General features: G+C 40.9%; 1 protein-coding gene across 5 annotated transcripts in view; it reads left to right on the top strand.

The window, feature by feature from the left end:
* GPBP1 (GC-rich promoter binding protein 1) overlaps positions 1–19023 on the top strand; it is a 70229-nt gene that overhangs the window by 14072 nt on the left and 37134 nt on the right. For 4 of the 5 annotated variants that reach the window (XM_067568479.1, XM_067568481.1, XM_067568480.1 and 1 more), the window contains 2 exons: positions 3326–3415; positions 16720–16839. In XM_067568479.1, coding sequence (XP_067424580.1) covers positions 16777–16839 — 63 coding nt within the window. In that variant the 5' untranslated portion in view covers positions 3326–3415; positions 16720–16776. The remainder of the gene's footprint in view (positions 1–3325; positions 3416–16719; positions 16840–19023) is intronic. The other variant, XM_067568478.1, reaches the window with a different exon arrangement.

Raw genomic sequence — 19023 nt, 5'->3', positions numbered from 1 at the left:
GACTTGCCATGAGCTAGGGAAACTTGGTGTGCTGTAAGACTTTCCTAGGGTTTCCTAACACACTTTGTCAAAAATAAACCTTTTTAAACAGCTGTATCCATATCAAAGCTGCCCCAGATATACCAACCCCCTACGTGAAGGGAGATTCAGAGCTTTTCATGGACCACCTTCTCTTATAACATGCCTATTGTGCAGTTTTTAAACTCTGAAAAAATGCAGTGGGGACTCCATAGACCACAGCTTGAGACCATAATTCTACATTACTGCTGTCACCTTTTAGTATAACTGGAAAGGTAGGGTATGTGAATTTAATGGATGACTTTACTGGAAACATTTGTTTTGGCAGTGAAGAGAGATCCCTTTTACTTTTAAAATAGGTGGTAGCAAAGCCTAAGAGAGTGTATATAAAAATCTTTATATAATCGGGTGATGAAGACTCAGTGTTACTCCTCCCAAAACATTCAGAACATATCCTTTTTGAGATCAAGGCTTTTCTCATACCACCCTCTAGAGGTTTGTTTCACAATTTGCTCTTGAACTAAATAGTACTTGAAATGGATCCCTCTGGAACCTGCCAATGCTGCTTGCAACGTTGGCCAAAGTGACTATTTTTTACAAACCCAGAGGGGTTTCTCTTCCAGATTATTCAGGGTCTGGTTGTCCCAGGTGGCCTGTCCTACCATATCCTACATCAATATGAGGCCTCATGAATTGTTGTAATCAGCACAAGAGTCCATAGAAAAAGTAGGGGTAGTTTCGAGAAGACAGTAGGAAAAAAGGACATTGCATGAGGGAAAGGACCTCATGGAACAGGTATCTTCAAAACCTTCTTAAGCCAGCAGTACAAGCAGCTCACTGATCTGTTTCAAGGGCTGGTGACTCTCGGCCCAGTCTTCTAATCCAAATTCTGCTAGTGCCTTTGTACACTGTGATCTCCTGTTTTGGCATCACTCTCAGGGATGTGATGTCTGCAGTCTCCTTGGCAACAATACGAAGCAAGTCGCTACGGGATCAGCCCAACAGACTTGACACACCCTATCAGGTTGCCACAGTCCTGAGCATAGTGGCTCTTCACCATTGCCTATGAACTCACTTTGAACAGTTTCATGGACTGGCCTAAGGAATGGCTCTGCTCTTGTGGGATCCCCCATCCCAACAGCTTTGTTCTGAGTGCTTCTGGTAGCAAAACCCCTTCAGACTATCCCGGAGTGGAAAAAAGAGATGGCATAGATATTCTACACAAGAACCTCCAGCATTCTCAATGCAAAGTAGGGTGGCTTTTCAAAGCCTTACCTCCAGCAGTGTGTGGTCTCAACTACAGGGTTTAATGCTTATTGCAGCCCTGAAGGAGAGAGCAGCAGAACCTCATTTGCCATCTCCAAAAAGGAAAGTGTTACTGGCAGGCACCCCGGAGAAGCTGAAGTTTCTATAGTGCTGTCCTGGTAACTAGATCCAATTAAGAGAATCTGTGGAGAAGAGCTGCTTCCACTGTAAAAGGATCCAGGACTCAATTGAGGGAATCAGCAAGTCTCAAAAAGGGAGCTGCAGCCTCTCTACCAGCTGGGGTAACCATACCTCAGCCATTTAGGAGACAATCCCCCCTCGGTCCATGGATGTTGCTGCTTACAATTGCAAGAGTCTGACTCGGCTTAAAGAGAACCCATAAGCGAATCATAGTTAATCCAGCTTTGAAAGCAAAGCAAGCCACTCTCCACTTTCTGCTCCCAAAGAGCAGTTAGAGAAATCTGGCATGTTTTTCCCAAACTCCAGAACTCTGAAAGAGAGAATGGGGTCATTCATTACCTGAGAGCCAGAAAAGTTATTCCATGTCCCTTTCTCTCTCAAGTACAGTACCACAGCATGATGCTAAGGAACACACCTGCCTTCTTTCTCTCTTCCCCCCCCAGAATTGTACATTCTGCAGTGTCCCTATTACAGTAAGCAAAGGGAGAATCTGGGTGGTAAGCATAGGAGGAACCTGGAGGGATGTTCTGTGTTGGGACGTGTGCCTGAACCACTCATTTCTCTGTAACCTGGAGTGGAACATGGGAAAGAAAAACTTTACCTAACCAAAAAAACAAAAAAAAAACCCCACTCCCTTTCCCAACAAAACAAATGAAGAAACAAAAAATGAAAATTACTGAAAACATTGTAAAGATATGGAAATTGATTTTGCTCTGGAACAGTGCCATCCAAAGATGGCAGTGCTGGAAATAGTATGTTGCATATAGTTAAAAGAACACTAAGGTTGCAAAGTACAGTCAGATTAGGAAATGCCAGAATTAAGGTTGTCCATGCACCGTTTCTCTCTCACCCCCCTCTTGTGCATAGGCAATATCAGAGTCTTGCCCACTTCACATAGGAGGTCTGTGGCAGAGTCAAGTAAAGAATTCTGCTCTCAGTTGGCCCCAATCCAATACTTTAGACTCAAGAGAACATCCTTTCCCTTCTTAAAATCCTCTACTTTGCTCATTCTGTATACTAAATGAGGCAGGAGTCTTGTAGAACAAATGGCATGACATCATTTCTTTAAGCACTGTATCCCATTGCTTGCATGCAAGATGGCTGAATTAAGGTTGCGCTGGTAACCTTTATTTTGGCGTGAATGGTTGACTTTGCAACTTCTTTTAATGTAGTACTTGGTATGTGATTTCCTAAGTGAGTGGTCTTTTAAGTATACTGGGAAAACAAACCCTGTCATGTTGAATATTATTGGTGGCCCTGGATGGGATATCCACACAGTTAAAAGGTAGGACCTCTAACTCCACAGCATACTTCTATCACTTGAGCTATAAGAGTAATTGGTACTGATAGTAGTAGTGGTATGCACTGTTGTAGGCAATTGCCTCGTCTGGATCAGCAACTTGAGGGTGAGGCAAAACATGCTTGCACAACTGTTTGCTAGATAGCATAGGAATATTGGGAATCAAGAATTCTGGTTCAAGTTGCTGACTACAGAAGAATGGTTGCTAGTAATTAGACAACATAGTCAAGCACAGATACGACCTATTCATTCCGAAAGACACTGAGGTTAAATGAATGAGACTTGCCATATTAGAGTCCTAGGTTCTATTCCCAGCTCTGCCAGAAATGATTTTGTTAGACCTCTGTCCTGTAATTTTATAAATAATGTATGTTGTTTGTTTGCTATCAGGTAAGACCTCAGACCCATATCATAAGGATTACAAAAGACAAAACTAATTCCAGTCGGGAAAAGCTGAGACTTGAATTCATGGTCTCCTGGCTTCCCAACCTGATGAATCTTCCTCTGTGCCAAATTACGGGCTGGCTGGTTCATTTCTCCTCTCTTCTCTCCCCTCTCCAGAAAAAAACAAACCAAAACCCTCCAGAGGTGTAGCTCTGCTTTCCCCTGCCAGAGGCTCAGTGGTGATTGGGAGCATGCTCAATGGAGATGGTAGGTAGGGTGCACAGTGTGGATCAAAGCATGTTCAGTGCAGATGTCATGTTTGGGGATTTTAGTAATAATCTGTTTAAGCTTTACTGCATGTGGCAGTTTTCATGGGGATAGCAAAAAGTGCCTCTCTGATATCAGAACTATCCATCTACTAAATTTCAGGTTCCTGCTCTAAAGCATGGAGGAACCAGAGCTCTTCAAAGAATGGTTTTTTATAGGGGAGGGCACGAGGGGTGCATGATAAAATTGGCAAAGCTACCTAATATAACTTTCAGAAATGAGAGGAGTTTTCAATGAAATGTTAAAAATAAATAAATTAATAATAATAATAATTCTGAGGTCAGGAGCAACTATGGAAAAGTCTAGTCAAATGTTAAACTTTGATTAAGCAACTGAAAAGGAGGACTTAAAATAGAAAGTGACAATTGTAAATACAAGCATTGCTGTGAACTCTTATAGTACTGGATCTCCAGGACAAGAGTTGGTCTGCTAGCAGGTGCAGAGACAGCTACTCTTTGTCTGGCTTCTGGAAGTGTGAAGGTTTAGCTTTCCCTCACGGGTCATGCATGGCTCCTTATGTTAGTCAGAATCTTTCAGAACAAGCAACAGAAGAATCCAGATATACCCATGATAATATATTGCTCTTATTATGTGTACATGCCATGATGGGGAACTGTTTAGGGCAGGGGTGTCAAACTTGCTGATGGTGATGGGCCAAATTCTCGTAAACTGCACTTCACAGGGGCCACGCAATACCCTCCACCGAAAAATTCGGGCCATCTTCCCCTTTTCAGCGGCGCAGCATCAGCCCTTTTTGGCGGTGGGATTTCGCAGGGGCCGTGTTGCCAGACTGAGTGCATTGCCGCTTTAAGAGATTTCTCTGCGTCCAGCATCGACGCTTTAAGACTCTTAAACTGGCAATGCCGTAGGCAGAGAAATCTCTTCAAGTGCCAATGCATTGCCGGTTTAAGAGTCTTAAAGCGTCGATGCCGGACGCAGAGAAATCCCTTTAAGTGCCAATGCCCTCACTTTGGGCAGCAGCACGTCTCAAAAAAACTGGCCAGACGCGTGCCGGATCAAAAAGGTTCGCGGGCCGTATGTTTGACACCCCTGGTTTAGGGTATTTTAAGATAAGTAAAACAATCCACAGGCCTTTAGATGCTTGTAGGGAGTTCTATCATGTGAACTCTTTGAGGTGTCTGACTTAAAACTGGATAACTAGTGTATGGTATAGAAAGTTGCAGCTTGCACTGGTTCCATGAAACTGATGCAAGTTGCATGGTAAAATCTCTAATGAAGACACCCACTGAATAAGAGTAATCCTAACATAAATATTATAGTTAGTGCACAGGAGATGCGCTATCGCTAGATTGCTGGGCCCAGAACTTTTTGTTTAGTAACCATTTGGTCACTTTTTATTTTTTCCCTTTATTTGTCTTCATGCCCACTCTAAGATCTTGTCATCCTGTTTACATCATCCTCCCAGTCCTGCATCTTTCTCCCATCCCACTGTTCCCTTCACTTGCCCTATCATAGTCTGAATTTTTAAAACTTTAACAACCTGTTCTTCATATTCTTTTGTTTATATACTAGTTTATTTTTAAAAAACATCTGCTTATTTCTAAGAGTGGTGGGCATTTTAGAACATAAGCAAAACAGTTTTTAAATTTCTGCTTTTGTTTCCTTAACATTGTTTATATTGCTTCCTCAGCAAGTAAATGTTATGAGTATAGGTATATAACTACAGTAGAATATTAGGATTAGTTAAATTTTAGGTTTGTGAACCTGGAGAGTATTCCTATTAATGGTTTTAAAGCTGGGACATGCTCAATTGAAACTTGCTTCTTGAGTAAATTCTACAGATAGAAGAGGGTTTGTTCTAACATAAATGAGTGCAAAACGAGATAATGATAAGAAGGAGTCTCCCCGTATGTGTTATAAAAGATGCACAAGCTGCAGTTGTCTCCTGATATGAGAGAATAGTAAGACAAAGTCCTGTCAAATTTGCCCCTCTACACGCTTCCCCCCCCCCCCCAAAAAAAAAAAAAAGAAAAGTGTGAATGTGTTCTACAGAAAATTTTGAGGAGACAGGAATCTTGAAAAGGACACTGACACAAATCAATGAAGTACAGACATATCTTAAGCCATCCATACCTACCATATAATAGAAGTACCCCGCAGAAAAATCAGATTATTCTGCTGTGTAATGCACATAGACTTTTCAATACTCTGCACACAAACAGGACCAAGTGAAGGAAAATTGTCTATAGGTGTCCAACTCCGAAGAACGAAAGCATAGGTAGGTATAATTTTAGGCCTCAGTCTCAAAATGTGTCCAAGCAGATATACTGCATGTACACTTGCATGGGCAAGCATCTCGGGTGCTTTTTTCCAAGTTTATTTATTTATAATATATTCCTTATTTGCAGCAAGAAACAGTACATTTTTATTGAAATTTGAACTAGTTAACAGACAATAATGGATTTTCAGTGAATTGATGAAAACCTTTCATTTGGCTTCATAACACTGGCTCAGATCGTTTTCTCAGCTGAACCTTTTTCCTTGTGTATTTATTGTCCCAGCTCTATGTTCTTACTTTCTTAAAGATGGCCTAGGTAACTGCCAACTTAGTTTTGTAAATACAGCTTGAATATTAATATGCATTGTTAGCTCTAAAATAAGAACTCCCCTGAAAATCAGTAGTTGATTTAAAAAGTTCAGATAGGATTTTTAAATTATAATAAAAGACACAAATTAAGAAGCAACGCTGTGTAAATTTTGACATTGATTTGCACTGGAAGTAGGTAACTCTGTGATACATGTGTTCTGCCCTCTCAGCTAAGGGGACAGGCTAATAGAGGAAGGATAATAAGGAAAGTTCAGAAGCAATCATTTTAGATTGTTTAGGTTGTTGAATTTTACTATTTAGGAGATGCTGCTGTTATAAAATGCAAGTGAGGCAGTACAAACAAGTTAGAATCATTCCATTAAAAAGTAAAGATTAAACCAGTTTGTATCCTGCTTTAATGAATGTGGGCTTAACTTCAAAAGAACATTGCTGTTTAAACATAACAAATTTTAGTTTAAAGGGATGCAGTCAACTTGAAAATTAAATTTTTATGAAATATTTGTCTACTGTATCGTACTACTTTCAAGATACTAAGATTACTGTAATTGAAGGGAACTAGTTAAAGTACTGATCTCACTTGATTTGTCTTTATGCATATGAGCACTTTATGTATAGTTAGTTTAGCTGCTCAGCTGCAATAATCAGGGTGTCCCTTGCTGACAAATCCCTTATAAACATAAGCAGGGAAGCAGGAAAACTCTTAATATTTTTCTTTAAAAACTTTATTTAAAAATTTTTTAGGGTATACTGTTTAAAAAGAGTCCTGTCTGAAATTACTTGTGTTTAAAGGCAATTAAACTGATATTGATATTCCTTTAAATATTAAGTAAAGGTCTTGATACAATTAACCTAATATTAAAGCGGAAGAAATCTCTGGAATTCATAAAGTTTAAGGCCAAAAGGGACCATTAGATCAACTAGTCTAAACTTCGGTATGCCATAGATGTTAAATGTCACTGTAATCCCTGTATCTTCTAGAAAGGCATCCAGTCTTGAAGACCTCGAGATGTTGAGTATACCACTTCCCTTGGGAGTTTGTTCCATTAGTTAATTGTCCTAACTGTTAAACTTGTGCTTTATTTTCCCTTTGAATATGTCTGGCTTCAGCTTCCAGCCATTGGTTCTCGTTAAGCTTCTTCCTGCTAGGTTAAAAAGTGCTGTAACTCCTATATTTTATTCCTGTGAACGTATTTAGAGAGAAACTGTAATCAAGTTATTTTTTTTATGAGCTAAACCATACTGAGTTCTTTAAGTCTCTCAGACCAGATCTCCACTGCAGAGTTTTGTTAGCATACCTGTGTCGGTCAGGGGTGTGAAAAAAAAACACAGCAAAACCCGCAGTGTAGATGTAGCTATGCCAACAGCAGCACTCTTCTGGCTGATGCCATTCAGGGAGGTGGTGGTACGACAGCATGGTCTACACTAGAAGAAGATTAGGTCGGTTTAACTACAGCTGTCGTGTGTGAAAAATCTGAACTCCCTGTGTGCTGTTGTTAAAACAACCTAAGTCCACATATAGACAGCACTAGATTGATGGAAGAACTCTTCCATCGACTTAGCTACTGCCTCTAGGGGAGATGGATTACCTATGCCAAAAGGAGAGTGCCTTCTGTTGGCATAGAGACTGTCTATGCAGAAGTGCTGCAGCTTTGCATCAATAGTGTTTTAAGTGTAAATAAGATCGAAGAAAACAGAGAAATACTTTCACTTGGGAGGCTTTGCCAGTATAGCTATACCAACAAAGTGTTTGTAGTGTAGAGAAGACCTCGCTTTAAGGTATTTTTTCTAACCTCCATATCTATTTTTTCTCTCCTGTTAACTTTCCAATTTTCAATATCCTTTTAAAACTTTGGACATGAGAACTGTATGCAGTATTCTAGTATTGGCCTCACCAATGCCATATACAAAGTTAAAATCACTTCCTGTTCCTACTCCCAAGTTCATATGTCTAGGGATCATGTTAGTCCTGTGTGCCACAGCATTGATCTGGGACCTCATATTCAATTACGCGTTCACTGTGACCGCAAATTCTTTTCAGAGTCACTGCTTTCCACGGTATTCATCCCTACTGTTGGTATTGCCTGTGTTCCTTGTTTCTAGATGCGTTTTAATGCCGCCCAAAATGCAAAGTTACACATTTTGTTTGAAAAGGCCAAATTTATCAAGGGATTCAGATTGATTTGTGTCATCTGCAAAACAGCAGTGACTTCTATACTTTCTTCCAGATTATTTGATTATGCAAATGTTGAACAGCACTAGATTTAATACCAGTTTCTGTGGAATCTCATGAGAAGCACTCCCTTTCAGTTATTCTCCCTTTATCTAACCCCTGTTTCAAATGGACACTTTTCAGTAGGATAGTATATATTAGCAGGTGGCTGAGATACTATCTCAGAGGAAGGATAATCTTTTTTGGTTTATGCACAGTCCTCAAAAATCAGGAGATCTGGGTTCTGTTCCCAGCATCTCCACAAAACACTCATCTGACCTCTAATTCATGTAATCTTCTGTGCCTCATTTTCTTCAACTGTTTAAAATAGAAAAAAAAATGCAAACTTGTTTGCTTTACACAAATGTTGTGAGGCTTAACGTTTTCTACAGGTGCAGATAGTAGTGCAGACAGTAGAAGTGCAAATAATTTGTCAATTTTAGCTAAAAAGCTTTGTTTTTCATGTACTTTATAATGGATGAAAAATGCTTCCTATTATGAAAACTCATCAGATGTTGACTGACCACAGTGGGTTCAGCTTTCTTAAGGAAAATATTTTTGTCATTCTAAATGCTGACAGGATTGTTCATTTTTGGGGTTCTGGTAGTGGATTGGTCTTTAAAACAGATTTTACATAGACTTTACCTCATACGGTAACCTGCTGTTCATTATGATATGCATAGTCAGACAGATACTTATCACTGAAAATATTTGCAGCCTAAAAATTTGAGGACTGAATCTTGTTTAGTGTTACTCCAGGATGTGACAGTTGATATCCTGTGCATACATGAGCATTGTGGCTGATTTTTGTTATGCACTATAATAAGTCCCATTTAGTAAAATGGTAGATCAACTTCTTTGTGGCTGTAAAGTATCTTAGTGTACAGTTACTATTTAATTGAGAAATAGGTCATGCATGTAGAAAACTTTCTTATAGTTCCTTCTTTAAATAATTAAAATTAATTGTACTCACTTTCTTAACAAAACAGAGGTGGAAGTAATACATAAAAAATATTCAGCCGCTAGGCCTTCCCCAAACCATGATTTAACAGTTACAAATGCTATTTAAATATAACTTTGTTCGTGGATCCTGATATTTTTTTTAGGACTGCAAGCAAAATATGAATGTGTATACAGTTATAAAATTTCCCCAGTCTCAGGGCTGGTCTATTCTACAGAGTTTTGTCAACAAAATTCAGCTTTTGTTGACAAAACAGTGGAGCTGTACACATTCAAATACTCTTACCACTGATGTAACTCCCTTGCTGTGCCGACATAATAAAACCACTTCAACGAGAGACCTATAATAGGGCTTATGTTGGCACAGAGACGGTGACGCAATGTCAGTGTAGACACTGTATTCCTTACATCGCTGTTGGCTGTCATTCTCATCAATTTCAGGGGTCCAGCTGCCTGGGGCTCCTCCCCACCCCCCTCTCAGAGCTGTAAAATTGACAAGGCTGCCAGGCTCCCTGTGGGGGTGTGGGGAGAGTGAGAAGCCGAGGTAGCTGGACCCTGCTTTCCGGAGGCGATAAGCCCTGGGCGGCTTCCCCACACTGTCCTCCTTACTGTCGATTGAAGTGGTCCTGGTGCGGATGCACACCACTGACCCAAGGAGGCTAGTGTGGACATGCACCACCACAGTACTGTGGTGGCTGTAAGTCAACCTAATATAAGTCGACTTACCTTTCTAATCTAGACAAGGCCTCAGTCAACAATTTCATGATCAGGTTACTTTAACTATTTTAAACTTAGATTTAAATAGCTTAAATTTAAATGTTAATACAAATCCTTATGTTAGGGTTGATTTGGGCATTTATACTTAGGGACTCTGATATACATCTTGACCTAAGTCTAACCAAGTAACTGATTGCTTGTGGGTTTTTTTTTTTGTTGGTGAGTGGCATATGTTCTGAGGTTGCACTTTTAGCAAATTAAACTAGATTATAAATAAAAGGCCCAAGAAACCTTTTTTTTTCTTGTAGTGAAAAGAATGAAATTCTGGGGATCTCAAGCAGCAGCTACAGAGCAGGCATCATGATAGCTCCATAACCCACACTTTTAGTTTACCTCAGAAAGTAGGTATCTAGTCTGAGGGCCTACTACATATGTCTGATCATCAGTTGTTACAAGCTGTAATTGATCACTGTGTTGCATATATAGAAGAGACCTAGAAATGTTAGCATACATTTAGCTTTGCATTTCTAAAGTAACTTACTATAAACTTGTAGATGTGAGTTTACATTTTTCCTGACTTCATTGCAGTTCTTTTTGGGCTGCTTTATTGTCTTATGTTCATATGACCATGAAAGACTTTACTGGAAACAATTCTTCCATCTGCAGTGCAGTTAAAATTAGGGACATCTAGCTCCATATGATTAATAAAAGAAAAATGTTGTTTTGGTACCTAAAACACACATGCATCTGTATTGTATATTCCTTTCTCTTCTTTATCAGTTGACACACTAATTTAACAATTTAAAAAAAAAATGCTGATAGCCCATCTGTATGTTTTCACCATATTTGTATTTCCATTTGGTTTTTAGAGTGTAAGTTCCCTGGAGTAGAGATCTTTTTTCTTTGGCCCTGATCTGATACTATGAAATAAGCCTTTCTGAAGTTTTAATGGTCAGCCTAACGGGAGTGAGGAAGTTAAGGAGAAATGATGTTCCTCTCAGTAAGGTCTTCCCATTTGAGGTGGGAGAAGCAAATGATTTGCTTGTTTGTCAAAAAATGATATGCACTGTGTTCATTTTAAATTATATTTTTATGTTGGTAAATTTAGTCTTTTTGTATTGGTTCATTTATAAACAAATATTAAGTGACAAAAAACATTAACGCAGTTAAGGTTTCCTGGTGATAGCTTGTGCCCTTCCAGAACCATGAGTTCAGCAAAACTCAAACTTCAGAGGATCAGGAAATACAAAATTATTTGCTATTTAGTTTCTTTTAAATAGAAAGAAAACTTGTTAGTGCGAGTTAGGGTTTATGGTGGCAGTTATAGATAACATGTAGCCAAGTAGATTACAGATCTGGTCCTGCACCTTTCTCCCCCTTCCACTCAGCCCCACTAACCAGCGCTGTCCTATGGTGTCTGGCAGTCCTCCCAGTCAGCCCCCACCAAACTATTTTATCCAGTAGTCCTCCCCCTCCAACCCCCAATATGAGTGGTGGTGTGCCCAGGTTTCCAGCTGGACCTGTCCTTGGAATTAGATTTTCCCTTTGTGGACAACGAGAGAGCCTATAGGCTCCCTTAAGAGCCACCACAATTTTCTGGAAAGTATTCTATGCCCTTGGTAAATCTGGATTCCCCTTCTCCCTCCGTGACCCCCTCCTGCCCCTTCCCCCCCAATAATCTTGTTAGATGTAGCATACTGATCTTCACATCCATAAGTAGTATGGAAGACTCTGAGAAGTGTGAAGTGACTCATTCATCTCACTGTGAATTAGAACTCCTCAAAGAGATGAATACATCCTGAAACAATAGCTCTTAGGTATGTAAACTGCTCCTTTTAAATCAGTAGGTGTTCCTATTCCTCCTCACCCCCACGTGCCGGAGAGTTTTTGATATGTAACTCACATGCCCACTTTGCCCAGCCCATTCTCAGCTCCTCATCTCAGTGTCAGCAGTGTTCTTAGTGCATGCTCTGAAATCTGGTCTACACTACAGTTAGGGTGGTTCAAGGCAGCTTACGTCAACCTAACCATGGAAGCATCCACACTTAAATTTCATTCCCACTGATATAACTGCCCCGCTACGCCGACTTAATAACTCCACCTCAACAAGCAGCGTAGAGTCAGGGTTGATGTATTAAGTTGACACAGTGTCTGTAGTCACTATGTTCCTTAGGTCGACTATTACTGGCTTTCATCTCGTGATGCCACACGCTAACAGAACAATTGAGACAAGTGCTCCTGATGAGGACACGCACCACCAACACGAGCAAATTGTAGACACACACAAGCGATGTAATTAATGTGGCTGTATGCTGACGAAGTTAGCTCAACTTAGTATTGTAGCATAGACATGGCCTAAGCTTCCCATTCAGAGTGGCAGGGCAGGCTTCCCAAATCCTGGCTCTCTTGAGGTGTAGGGAGTTGGGCTCAGACCCCCCAGTAAGGCGAGCAAGCTCACCTCAAACCTGGCTCACATGAAGAGGGTGGGAGGGTGGGGTCAGGCTCCCACAAATGGGGAGGGGCCAGGGCCTCCCACATCATGGCATACACATAGTGTGGCAGGGAGCAAGGCTCAGATGCCCTAGGGGGCAGATTTCAGTTCAAGTGAGGGGAATGGGAGAGGGCTCAGAATACCTGCCAAAAGTCCATCCCTCTTCTGCCCACAAACTTGATTCACATGAAGGGGGTCTGACACCCTCCCCCCCCGATGGCTAGGGGTCCCCAGATCTTGGCATAAACACACAGATGGACTCAGACACCACTGGGGAGGTAAGGTCCCCTTGTATCCCAGCTCATATAGGGGGGTAGGGAGAGAGGCTTAAGACCTCCCAGACTCTGGCATTTACACACAAGAGGAGAATGTGGGACCAACAGGTGCCCTGCCCTATTCTCCATCACTCACCCTGCCAGCCACCTGAGTCCCAACCTCACCCATCCCCAGTCATCCTCCTTCCCTTGATGAAGCCCCAAACTTCTTTCACTCCTATTCCTCCCCACTTCTCCACCTCCTAATATGCCCTTCCCTTGCCACCATTTGCACGTGTAATTTTTCTCCCCAAATACTCTGATTACATTCTCCAAAAATAATCATTATATTCTATGCCAATACGGGTGTAGAATGCAATAGTTTGTGATTAGTAGTTTTAGATTTCAAAGAATACAAACAGAATTGAGTGTCAACTTGAAAATTAATATGCTATCACTGTACTGAACAGTGGGAAAATTCAAATGTTCATTTGGTGCCCTAATATTCCAGTGCATGAGCAAACATTCATTTAATCTTTTTTGTATAAATTTCCAACAGAACATGCATAGAATGACATAAAATATCAGTTTTTACATAAAGCTTCCACACTTAGTTCCAGGACATGTACTCAGGATCTCTGTTAACCTAAGGCAGTGGTTCCCAACCTGTGGCCCATGGGTCAGAAGTGGCCTGTGAGGGCTTTCAAAGTGGCCTGCCACTTCCCTACCATTGGCTGCAGAAGGGAGCCGCTAAGGACCCAGGCAGAGCATGTTGCCATGGGGCTAAAAGACAGGTGCAGGCTCCTTGCTGCAGCCAAGGGGACAGAAGATCAGCGCTCCCCTCTCCCTGGCTGTAGCAGGGAGCATGGCAAATTGCTCCGCCTGGGTTCCTAGGTGCTGGTGTCCCTGCTGTAGCCAGAGGAAGGGGAACACTGATCTCCTGTTCCCCTGGCTGCAGAAGGGAGCCACTGCCTAGGGACCCAGGTGAAGTGCACGGGGCTACAGGATGCTTGTGGTTTCCCTACTGCAGCCAGGGGAACAGGAAATCAGTGAGAAGGAAGGCAGCCTCCTCTCTGAACTCCTTCGGTCTGCCTGCAGTTGGAGGAGGGGAGGGCGGGGAAAGGGCTGCTGACGGAGACTGGTGGCCCTTCAAGGTGATAACAATATCTGTGGCCCTCAAGCCAAAAAGGTTGGGAACCACTGATCTAAGACATTAGCATGTTGTCTTTTCAGTCCCATTTGCTGTTGCAAATTCAGTTATTGGCCATGTATGTTATCGTGTCTTGTGTTTGCTTGATGTTTAGTTGTTTGTAAAGTGTAATGTGGCATAAAGTGGGGTTTCCAAACCTGAGTTGTGGCCCTGGGGGAGGAAATTTTCCCCCCATCTTTCAGCACCCCAGTCCTAATTCTGCTTTGGCTGTTTTTTTAATGGTTTGCTTGCTGGGCTAGGCAGTTCATATTTTTTTCTAATGCAGGGATTTCTCTGGGGATCAGCAGTCTTACCTAAGCCCCAAATCTGCCCATTTTCTTGCACAGGCACTGGGAAATAGCAACTAAGGTTTGGTGTATTCTAGTAAATTAGGTTAGTATAACTACATTGCTATGGGGTGTGAAAAATCCTAATCCTTGGCATAGACAGCACTAGTCAACAAGACAATTCTCTCGTCGGCCTACCTATTGCCTCTCGGGGAGAATGAATACTTACACAACTGGAAAACCCTTCTTATTGGCATAGGTAGTGTCTTTGCTGAAGCACTGCAGCTGTGCCGCTGCAGTATTTTAAGTGTAGACAAATCCTTAGCCATTAATTTACTAAATGAACTAAAAATATACTTATTTGTAATACTCTTTTGTTCTTTTGGGAACTATCTTGAGATTTTTTTCCTCCAGCGTTGTATTAAAACACTTGTATTCTCCCACATTTGCAAATAATTAAACATTGATTCATTTTAAATGGCAAATGTTTGAATTATAAAATAGTACAAAAATACAATTATGTTCTCAACTAGTGTATATTAGTATGTGGTTTTTTTCCCCTATGGTTACTAATTAGCTAATTCCTCAGAATTATATGGGGGGGTATGTATCTGATCCAGAGAATTTAATTTTAGCATTTTTGTCTTTATTTAACAGTATTCCTTTTGTTACTGCAAAACGTAGGCATTGTCACATTAGCACTTATGCTGGCAAAACTTATGTCGCTTAGAGGTGTGTTTTTTTTTTTTTTTTGTTTTTTTCCCCCCCCCACACCCCTGAGCGACAAACATTTTGAAGGCATAAATTTTGCCGGCATAAGTGCTTGTGTGAACAGCACTATGTCGGTAGGAGACGCTCTCCCATCGACATAACTACCACCGCTCATTTAAGTGGTTTTATGACATTGGCGGAAGAGCTCTCTCCTATCGACATAACGCAGCTACACAAGCGCTCTTACAACAGCACAGCTGTACTGATACAGCTGTGCCACTAAGTTTCAAGTGTAGACTAGCTTTAAATCTCCACAACTTCTATTTAACTTCTACTAAGAAAATTCTGCTAGTTATGAAAAGGATTATTTTACTGTGATAAAATTGTAATGCTTTCAAAGCTAGAGAAACTTAATTTTAGAATATTTGGGCTTGGGGCCAAATATAGGAGCTAAGTGTCCCTCATTTGCTGTAGCAGGAATTTTGGGTGCTTATCAGTTCTGAATATCAGGCCACTTTATTAGACGCCTAAATATGGATTTAGAGACCTAACTATAGATATCCAGATTTGAAAAATTGACCTTTAAGAGAAAAGATGGGCTTGATCTGGGGTGTCAGAGCTGACTCCTCCAAAGATTTCCTGTGTGACCTTGGGCAAGTCATAATACTAACCTACTTCACAGGTGTTGTGAGGGCAGTTACTAATGTTTGAGGCTCACTAATATTACAGGGTTGGGGACATCATAGAATATTAGAGTTGGAAGGGACCTCAGGAGGTCATCTAGTCCAACCCCCTGCTCAAAGCAGGACTAACCTCAGCTATATCATCCCAACCAGGGCTTTGTCAAGCCTCAGCTTAAAAACCTCTAAGGATGGAGATTCCACCACCTCCCTAGGTAACCTATTCCAGTGCTTCACCACCCTCCTAGTAAAAAACTTTTTCCTAATGTCCAACCTAGACCTCCCGCCCTGCAACTTGAGACCGTTGCTCTTTGTTCTGTCATCTGCCACCACCGAGAACAGCCTAGCCCCATCCTCCCTGGAACCCCCTTTCAGGTAGTTAAAGGCCGCTATCAAATCCCCCCTCACTCTTCTCTTTTGCAAACTAAACAAGCCCAGTTCCCTCAGCCTCTCCTCATAAGTCCTGTGCTCCAGCCCCCTAATCATTTTTGTTGCCCTCCGCTGCACTCTCTCCAACTTGTCCACATCCTTTTTGTAGTGGGGGGCCCAAAACTGGACACAATATTCTAAATGCGGCCTCACCAATGCCGAATAGAGGGGAATAATCACTTCCCGTGACCTGCTGGCAATGCCCCTCCTAATGCAGCCCAATATGCCATTAGCCTTCTTGACAACCAGGGCACACTGCTGACTCATATCCAGCTTTTTATCCACCGTTACCCCCAGGTCCTTTTCTGCAGAGCTGCTGCCCAGCTCGTCGGTCCCCAGTCTATAGCTGTGCATGGGATTCTTCCTTCCTAAGTGGAGGACTCTGCACTTATCTTTGTTGAACCTCATTAGATTTCTTTTGGCCCAATCCTCCAGTTTGTTTAGGTCACTCTGTATCCTATCCCTACCCTCCAGGGTATCTACCACTCCCCCCAGCTTAGTGTCATCCGCAAACTTGCTGAGGGTGCAATCTACCCCATCCTCCAGATCATTAATAAAGATGTTGAACAAAACCGGCCCCAGGACCGACCCCTGGGGAACTCCGCTTGTGACATATTAGGGGCTAGCCAGATTTGTTCTTGAAAGTACTGCCAGAAAATTTAGGCATGGTAGGAAATAATACAAAATTACATGTCATAATGTTAAGATATAAGTCTATAATGTGTCATCTTTCTTTTCCAAATGACAGGGACCTGCCATGAGGTGCTGAAGCCTTGTTTTACCGATTTGGAGAGACTGGACCTAAATGGCGCAGCATGACTTTGCTCCAGCCTGGCTTAATTTTCCTACTCCACCATCATCAACAAAGGTACCTTTTTCATGTCCTTTTGAATATACAAGGAATAGAACTTTATTTCCTAAGAATTTTTCAAAAGTAGCTTCTGTCATACTTGTAAAGGTACTCATTTTGAGCTCCCTCAGTTAGTGTAGTAGCTCTGTCGTTATGAAGTAGTAACTTCCAGGTTTCTATAGTTTTCTGGCATCTCTGTAATCTATTCTAGTGTTCAGCCTTCTGTATAAGAGTTTTTACCTTTCATAACCAAGACAGTTGCATAGTTATCATGTGACTTCAAATTCTTCTGTTGTAGTCATTAAATTTAAAAAAAAAATAGTAGTAGTAAGGTGGCATGCGTTCATTAGACCCTGCAAGCCTTTTATCTATGGGCTGCTTTTCCTGTTATCGTCTTTATGCGATGTTCAGTACTGGAGTTAGGATGAGAACATAAAATTTAGGAACAGGAAGAGGTCGTTTGGTTGAACCATAACCACACCTTCCAGTTCTAATCCTCACTTCCTGATTTCCTTATAAGTGGCCACCTAGGCAAAACAGTCACAAGTGTAGATTGTAGTTTGAAACCAAAAGTATAGATTAGAAAGAAATAGTGTTCTTCTGGAGATCCTAGATAGCAGCAGCTCTCATACCTTTTAATTGCTTTTATAAACAAGATTTTTATTTAGGATTTTGATATGGCAGACTTGAACTTCTCTGATACTTTATGGTGAGCTATAGTGTCAGGGTCTCTCAAATTCCAGGACCTTATAGCACCTGTGGTGTCAGTTTATTTTTACTTTTGGTTTTTATATTCCTGAAAGAAAAAAGGTCCTCAGGAATTTTGTTTCTCTTTGCTAGAAGTATGGAGCCAGATAATGTCTCAATTTTCAGATACAGTATTGACAATAGAGATCCTGATGGTTACAAAACTTACTTTTGTCTTCAACACAAGAAGCCTGATTCTGTTAGCTCCATCATGTGGTGAAAATGTAAACTGCATAACTTTGTATATGCACAAATTAATTTCAGCAAATTAGACATGTACATAATTTGAATTTGTATAGAAAATGTTAAAACTTGTTTATAGCTTAACTTTTTTACATGGGACTGACAGTTTCTTTAAATAAATGGGTTGTTAATATTTAGCCAGTTTATTGAGCGAGTTTATTGTTAAAACTTATTGAAGAGTTTATTGCACAGCTAAAGGAACTTTTAAGTTATTTGGAGAAACATACTGAGTTTATATTTACTCCTTAGTTATCTTTAGATGAACCAGATTGTCTGGCAACGAAACAATTGTCTGGCAATTACTGTCCATTTAATAATTTGAGTTGCAGCTTGTGAATCTGATGTACATTACGGCATTCACCAAGGCTGAAAGGCGCAAAGGACAGGAAAAAAAATCATATTCCTTTATCTGATTTCGTTTAAATGCAGTATTACAAGCTTTATGCATGAATGTATAAACTAGACATGAAGCTGCCTTCTACAATTGCTATGTCTGTTCTGATATCAGTAATCCAACACATACTTTCAGCTCCCCCTTGTGATGAAAAGATATTTCCCAGCAACCTGTTTCAAGGTTCAATTTATAATTCTGGAAGCAGTATAGTAACAGCAACACTTTCCTTGCTTTCCAAATCATTTTTAATTTTAAATATTATCCATCAGCTATACTTTGTTATGTTTCACCAATTAATAGGACACCTGTATAGTTAAGTCATGGGGGGGGTGGGCGGTGGAGGAGAGGATTTCCATCCCCTTGAGACTCCAGAAAGAGGATGTATGTTTTCAGATTTTAGGTGAATGCTTGCTGGATTTCTTGGACTTGGGTCTCACTCACTGAGGTTTGAATACATCTGTGGGCTTTGCTGGGCTCCTTAGTGGAGCTTAAATGCCCACTGTGTCTGCTTCTTGACTGGGGAAAAAATAATTTGTTGTGGCTGGGCCTGGGAGAACACTTGTGATAGCAAAATGAGTAGTCACTCAGGGTAGATTGTAGATCTTCATTAGGTCTTCCCACTCCTTTCTTCCGTGCATTGAGTTGTGAAATACTTTACATATCCATTTCTGTCTGCAGACTCTGACATCTTTGCATTGGTTACACTTGGTTCGGTTTTCTGCACAACATAACATTTAATACACCATTTAATTGAAAGTTGATTCTGGAGAACAGAAGGGTTACTACAATGGGGACAGGATAAGTGTATGGTTGTGTGG

This window comes from Emydura macquarii, unplaced genomic scaffold (genome assembly GCF_026122565.2).
Source record: "Emydura macquarii macquarii isolate MOO-44397 ecotype Brisbane River unplaced genomic scaffold, CSIRO-AGI_Emac_v2 contig_2897, whole genome shotgun sequence".
Classification (NCBI taxonomy): Eukaryota; Metazoa; Chordata; order Testudines; family Chelidae; genus Emydura; species Emydura macquarii.
The sequence above is the reverse complement of the archived record's forward strand: the minus strand, read 5'-3'. Positions and strand labels throughout refer to the sequence as shown.